The sequence below is a fragment of the Penaeus vannamei genome, chromosome 7, assembly GCF_042767895.1.
Source record: "Penaeus vannamei isolate JL-2024 chromosome 7, ASM4276789v1, whole genome shotgun sequence".
Classification (NCBI taxonomy): Eukaryota; Metazoa; Arthropoda; class Malacostraca; order Decapoda; family Penaeidae; genus Penaeus; species Penaeus vannamei.
The window spans coordinates 46,029,957-46,037,814 of NC_091555.1; the positions used below are offsets into that span (position 1 = coordinate 46,029,957).

At 40.3% G+C, this 7,858-nt stretch overlaps 1 protein-coding gene across 1 annotated transcript; it reads right to left on the bottom strand.

Moving 5' to 3' along the window:
* Positions 1 to 1,573: 1,573 nt before the first annotated feature.
* Positions 1,574 to 5,214, bottom strand: LOC113827355 (glutamate receptor ionotropic, delta-1-like). The gene is made up of 4 exons (XM_027380235.2): positions 5,197 to 5,214; positions 4,921 to 5,046; positions 2,662 to 2,810; positions 1,574 to 1,685 (listed from the first exon to the last, which is right to left on the bottom strand). Exons 1-4 carry the CDS (start codon positions 5,212 to 5,214, stop codon positions 1,574 to 1,576), a joined length of 405 nt encoding a protein of 134 aa, XP_027236036.2.
* Positions 5,215 to 7,858: the final 2,644 nt, after the last annotated feature.

The window sequence follows — 7,858 nt, forward strand, 5'->3', positions numbered from 1 at the left end:
AAGAGAGAAAACAAGAAAGAGAAAAGGTGGGAGATAGAGGAGACACGAAAGGGGAAAAGGAAACGGAGAGTGAGAGGAAGATATTAAGTATATCAATAACATTTTTTGGATTTTGAAAGAATTTTTTATCAAGAATAGAGAAACAATAATAACCACAACGTTTATTGTAGATCTGATAATGATTATAATTAGTTCCGTATCTGCATCAAAGAACCTGTTGTACATTGCGATCTATTCACTAATTTTGATACACCAAGAGAGGGAGAAATTGCTAATTGAACCATGAGGCAGAATGTACAATAAATGCATTTAATTATGTAATTATGTCCTTTTTTCTCTTTGTGTATGTGTGTTTCTGTTTGTGTATGTGTTTGTTCGAGCTTTTTTGTTTGTTTGTGTGTTTGTTTTTCTGTGTGTGTGTGTGCGTGTGTGTGTGCGTGTGTGTGTGTGTGTGTGTGTGTGTGTACACGGGAGGATATTTGTGTCTATTTGTGTTTATTTTTGTTTGTTCTTGCTTAGGGGGGGGGGTTGATTTTGACCTTAGGTGAAAAGTGCCATCTCACCCCACCCCCCACCCCCGAGCCACCTAGTCAATAAAATCTTATGATTCCTGTACTGAATCACGATAACAAATTACAGAAAACCGGAAATGTTGAAAAGAGAAAGAGAGAGAGAGAGAGAGGAATGGGAGGGCTAGGGAGAGAGAGAGAGAGGGAGAGAGAGAGAGAGAGAGAGGGGAGAGAGAGAGAGAAAGACAGAGAGAGAGAGAGAGAGAAGATAGAGAGAGAAGAGAAAAGATAGAGAGAGAAGAGAAAAAAGAGAGAGAGAAAAGCAGACAGACACCCAAACAGAAAAATAAATAAATCAATAAAATAAAATCTTATAACAAAACATCATCACTCTAACTCAACGATGAAATGCATCCGCCCCGACGACCTTCTGCTTGGCCCCCTCTCCCCCTGTCCCTGCCCCTGCCCCCTCCCCCCCTGCCCCTGTCCCTGCCCCCTCCCCCCCTCCCCCGGCCCCCTTCCTGCCGGTTCTCCTCCGACAGCACTCGACGATGGCGGTTCCGAGCGCCAGGCAACTGCCGGTCCCGAGCAACGTGAAAGCGCCGAGGAAGTCGAACAATCTCAAAGGCTGAAAAGATGCAAAATTGCAATCGCGCTGATGATGGCGACGATGATGGCGGTCATAATTATCGTTATTAGAATTCTGATTGTTCGTCCAGCCATGTGTATCTGCACGCACACACACATGCACACACACACACACACGCACACACACACTATCGTTATTAGAATTCTGATTGTTCATCCAGCCATGTGTATCTACACACACACAGACATGCACACACACACACACACACACATACATTCAAAACATTTCTATGCACATATGTATATCTTCCTATCTATTTCTATGTTTCTATGCATATATGTATATCTTTCTATTTCTATATCTCTGTCCATATACAGGCATATATTCATACCAATCAACCTGGTTATCTACCTATCTTTTAATCCACAAAATAACCGGAAACATATCAGTATATACGTATTTACATATGCCTCTGTTACTGTACCTCCGTGGATGACATTTGGCTCCTGTTTCTGGATCTCTCATTCGTCGGCCAATATCTCTTCTTCCATTTGTCGAAGAGCCCCGTCTCCTGCATTCGTATGATCCTGAGAGTCGACGAAAGGGAGAGAGAAAGAAAGAGAGAGAGAAAGAAATCAACATTAGAAAAAAAAAAGAGAAACGAAACAAATAAATAAGAAAACAGAGAAATGATAAGGTAAAAATAAAGGATAAGGCTGGTTTTCCCGTTCGGAATTCAAGCCCATATATCACAGAAAGAAAGAAAGCAACATTAGAAAAAAGAGAAACGAAACAAATAAAAAAGAAAACGGAGAAATGATAAGGGGAAAATAAAGACCATGCTGCTTTTCCCGTTCGGAATTCAAGCCCATATATCACAGAAAGAAAGCAAGCAATATCTCAATATCTCAAGGGTAATATCTCAATATTGCGTGTTTGTATTTTCAGAAAGGATCAAGGGAAACGTGTGCTGTGGGATTAGATTCCTTCAGAGTCTTAGGATTCTTTGCCAAACTGGATCTGAATCGAAGGTTTCCCGGAAAAGCTGCGCCTCTCGACATTTATGGTCATTTGTATCCAGATCAAGTTCTTTCAGACAGTGTATGTGTGTTTAGCTATCTATATATCTATTTCCCTATCTCTCTCTCTCTCTCTCTCTCTCCATCTCTGTCTCTCTCACTCTTTCAGAGAGAGAGAGAGAGAGATACATGTGTGTATATATATATACATATATGTATGTATATATACATATACATGTAAATATATATATATATATATATATATATATATATATATATATATATATATATATATATATATATATATATATATATATATATATATATATATATATATATATATGTATGTATATATATATATATACATATACATACACACACACACACACATATATATATATATATATATATATATATATACATATGTATGTATGTATATTTGTATATGTATATATGTATATAGTGTCCCTATCCTCCCTGCCTCCCTTCGCACAACCCGCCCACCGCCAACGACCCCACCAACGAGAGATCTCCTCCTCCTTACTCCTTGTCGAAGAGGACCTTGAGTGGGTCGCCCTCGGGGAACACCCAGCCGAAGTTGGCGGGGAAGAAGTGGGACTTGGCGAGGGCGAGACGGTACTTCCCGCTGGCGTTCGAGTCCTCCTCGATCGCGAAATCCAAGTAGGACTTTTCCTGGTGGAGGAAAGGAGGGTGAGGTGCCTGTGGGGAGGGCGTGAGGGGAGGAAGGGGGTGAAGGAGGAGGAAAGAGGGGAGAAAGAAAACGAGGAGAGGAAATGGGAGAGTGAAAAAGAAAAAAAAGGGAAGAGAGAAAAGCGACGGAAAAAGTGTGGCGAAGAAAAGGATAGAGAAAACGGGAAGGGAGGAAAATAAGAAAGAAAACGGAGAGAAAACGGGAAGAGGGTAAACTGAGACAGAAAACCGGAAGAGAGAAAAGGGAGAAAGAAAACCGGAAGAGAGAATAGAAAGAAAGAAAGTGGCGAGACTGGAAAATCGAAAAAAAGAAAGAAAAAAAGGAGGAAAAGGTGACCAGATTCTAAGATACGAGAGAGAGAAGATGGAGAAAAGGGAAAGAGAAAAGGAATAGACAAAACGGAGAGAAAAAAAAGGGATACAGAAAAAAGGGAGAGAGGGGAGAAAGGAAATGGACAAAGAAGAGAGAGGAGAAAGAAAATGGATAAAGAAGAGAGAAGAGAAAGGAAATAGAAAAAAAGAAAGAGGAGGCAGGGTAAAACAAGAAAGAACGCAGAGAACAAAACATAATAGGGGGAAATGAAGAAACAATAGGAAAGGAAGAACAGAGAAGAGACGAATAGATACAAAAGAACCATAATAACTTCGTGAAATACGGAGAAGGGAGAAAATAGACACGGAAGAGAAGGATAGAGGAAAGAAAGGAGGAAGCGGGAGAGAGAACAAGAACAAAGTGAAGAGAGGCTTTGAAGGAATAAGTGGAAAGGAAATTAGACGGGAATAGGGTTAATTAAAGGCGGAGAACAAGAGATCTGAGTTAATTATAGAGAGAAAGAGGAGAGAGAAAAAAATGTGAAGAAATGGAAATAGAAAATAAGAATGTGGAGGCACTTAATAAATGAATAATAAAGGGAATAAGATAAAGAAAGATGGAAAGAAACGGCTAATCTTTCATGATAATCATAGTGAGTGATTTTGATTACTGCAATAACAAGTAAGTGAATGAACACCTGCTTCTTAGATGGACTCACTGTAAACACAAATTAACAAAGGTTAGTAATTGAGGTATTAATAATATTGCGAATACATGCTAATGCGCTAAAATTTAACTTCCAATACATGTAGCTGATTTTTTTTTTTCTTTTTTTTTTCTTTTTTGCTTTATGCTTTGTTTATAAATCATATTTTCATAACGTGTTTCCTTTTCTTTTGATCACGTTCCGAAAAGAAATGTCTGTGGATGCTTTATTTTTTTCTTTATACATATGCTCCCTTCCCCCTTTCTTATTCCTCATTTCTTTCTTCAATTCTTTCTTCTTTTTTTACAAATTCCTCCTCCTCAAAATGGAAACAAACAAACCTCAACATAGACTGTAATCACTGGAATGAACAAGCAACATAAAAAGATGTATGCAAACGATCGTGCAATTTCGAGAAGGTAAACACTGTATGTAAAAGCAAACAGTAACAAGAGTAAGGATTCTCTAGCTAATTTCACCGCCCTTATAATCAGGGATTCCCGATGATTTGTCAATAAAGCGGAAGAGACGGGAGAAGGGGAAGATGGTAGGTTGGGAAAGAGATGAAGAGGAGGAAGAAGAGGATTAAGGAGGATGAGAGGGTAAGATGATTTAAAGAAAATGGGAGGCGAGTGGAGAGGATTAAAGAAAACGGGAGGCGCGTGAAGAGGATTAAAGAAAACGCGAGGCGAGTGGAGAGAATTAAAGAAAACGGGAGGCGAGTGGAGAGGATTTAAGGAAACGGGAGGCGAGTGGAAAGAATTAAAGAAAACGGGAGGCGAGTAGAGAGGACTAAAGAAAATAGGAGAGGGATGATAGACAGAGAGAGAGACCTAGAAAAAAAAGAACATGAGAAAGATAAAAACCGAGATGGACGCAAGTAAGAAAAGGTGAAATAAGGAGGAAAATAAGAGAGAGAAGAAGAAAAGAAAACAAGTCAAGAAACAAAAAGAAAAAAGAAAGTTAAAGTAGATGAAAACAGTTACCACTCTCATAAATAGATAAACAAACAATAATACATACAACACAAAGAAAAAAGAAAAAAATAATAAATAAAAAAATACTACCCTTACCTTTATGAAAACATGGGTACCCTTGAGGACTTCCAAAACGCCATCGTAGTCCGTAGTGACGAGGGCGTCGGTGCTCTCAGCGAACGGCGCTCCTATAGCCCGGTAGACCCCCTGTGCGTCCTTGTTCTGCGAGTTGAACGTTCGGTCACACTAGTCTTCCCTGTCATGGGATCCCCTGACAACCTCGCCGGAGAAAGGTCGAGCTGTGGTCAGACTAGTCTTCCCTGTCATGGGATCCCTTGATAGCCTCGTCTGGTGAGGTCAAGCTGTGGTCACACTAGTCTTCCCTGTCATGGGATCCCTTGACAGCCTCGCTGGAGGAAGGTCAAGCTGTGGTCACACTAGTCTTCCCTGTCATGGGATCCCTTGATAGCCTCGTCTGGTGAGGTCAAGCTGTGGTCACACTGGTCTTCCCTGTCATGGGATCCCTTGACAGCCTCGCCGGAGGAAGGTCAAGCTGTGGTCACACTAGTCTTCCCTGTCATGGGATCCCCTGACAGCCTCGCCGGAGGAAGGTCAAGCTGTGGTCACACTAGTCTTCCCTGTCATGGGATCCCTTGACAGCCTCACCGGAGGAAGGTCGAGCTGTGGTCACACTAGTCTTCCCTGTCATGGGATCCCTTGACAGCCTCGTTGGAGGAAGGTCAAGCTGTGGTCACACTAGTCTTCCCTGTCATGGGATCACTTGACAGCCTCGCCGGAGGAAGGTCAAGCTGTGGTCACACTAGTCTTCCCTGTCGTGGGATCCCTTGACAGCCTCGCCGAAGTCAGGTCAAGCTGTGGTCACACTAGTCTTCCCTGTCATGGGATCCCTTGACAGTCTCGTCTGGTGAGGTTTCTGATGAGGGGCTTGTGTATGTAAAAGTAGTGGTGTGGATGTGTGTTTGTGCAGGGAATGAGGGGGGGGGGTTATTTTGGGCAGGGGGGGTTGAGTGGGGAGGGGGTGTTTACTGGTGGGTGTTTATGTGTGTGAGGAGGTGAGGTGGTTGGTTGCGGAGGGGGGGGGTGTTTATGTTTGCGTTTCTGTGTGTGTGTGTTTGTCTGTGTCTAAGAATGCATGCACTGGAAAGCAGATGTATGCAGTATGAGAAAATGCAAAGTGAGCCACTGTTTGTTCGAGTCGTTGAAAAGGTTTGCCCTAATTAGCATAAACTCAAGAGAAATTTTGACTATTATCTTTCTGCACGAGCTCATTTTCTAACAAAGGAGCAAAACCTTCCAAGAAAATTACATTGTTGATAATAAAAACAGGGAAATGATATAACACATTATTGAAAAATATGTTTTATCATAAAAGTTGTGATGTGTTTAAACTAGATACCTACACACTCACACACACACATACATATATGTGTGCATATATATATATATATATATATATATATATATATATATATATATATATATATATATATATATATATATATATATATATATATATATATTTATTTATTTATTTATTTATTTATTTATTTATATATATATATATATATTGTAACCAATATCGTTCCACACATCTGTCCGTGTTCGAAACGGATGCTGTACCTTCCTGTTGCAGTCCTCCTGTGTTTACATCATCAGAGGACACGGCCGATTCGCCCCAACCATACCCGAGCCTGGTTGACCTAAGGTGACCTACATCTCCCCCCTCCCCCTCGAGCAAGCCCTTTTAACTCGCCCCCTTTGTCTGGGCTGAAACAAACAACTCCCGGAGCTAGCATAAGAGGACACGGCGTCAGACCGCTCCGCCCTCGGCACCCGGGGCACTCGGGTCTCTCGTGCCAAGACTCCTTTCTTTCATATATATATATATATATATATATATATATATATATATATATATATATATATATATATATATATATATATATATCCATATACACGAGTACATACATATATAATCATATATATATGCATATAATATGTATATGCATATATATAAATATATATATATATATATATATATATATATATATATATATATATATATATATATATATATACATGGGTATATACATGTATATACATATACATATATACATATATATGTATTTCTGTGTGGATAGTGCTCATTGCGATAACTATAGAAAATGTATGAAGGAAAATGAATAACTTCATTGTGCAAGAAATACGTTAGATTGGTTTCGATTATATTATCGTCAAGATATTATTTCATTTCTAAGATTTCTGTCTGTTAGTTTTGAGTTAGTTTTGACAAGGGAATGTTCTACGTACCCAGCGTCTTTCTTGGACGGTATGAAATAACTAACAAAGAATCTTTATCATTTGTGGGTTAAAGTAGATCCGGAAGCGTTGTACCGTAAATGAGGTTCATTGTGTTATAATGATGAAGTTCTGGAGGTTATATCTGGGTTTTGTGATGACATCATTAATGGGATCAGGTGGGATAAAGCCGGGAAGAAGCACGCACATGGACGTGAAGCTGTGTCTATATATGTACACAGAAATACACACATACACACGCACACAGACATACACAAACATAGGCACAGACACGTGCACAAACATACGCTTACACATACATATACTCTCTCTTTCTCTCTCTCTCTCTCTCTCTCTCTCTCTCTCTCTCTCTCTCTCTCTCTCTCTCTCTCTCTCTCTCTCTCTCTCTCTCTCTCTCTCTCTCTCTCATTCTCTCTCTCTCTCTCATTCTCTCTCTCTCTCTCTCTCTCCCTCTCTCTCTCTCTCCCTCTCTCTCTCTCCCTCTCTCTCTCTCTCTCTCTCTCTCTCTCTCTCTCTCTCTCTCTCTCTCTCTCTCTCTCTCTCTCTCTCTCTCTCTCTCTCTCTCTCTCTCTCCTCCCTCTCTCTCCCTCTCTCTCCCTCTCTCTCTCTCTCTCTCTCTCTCTCTCTCTCTTACATACACACACACACACACGCAAACATACACATTCACAACACCCACACATCTTACCATAAA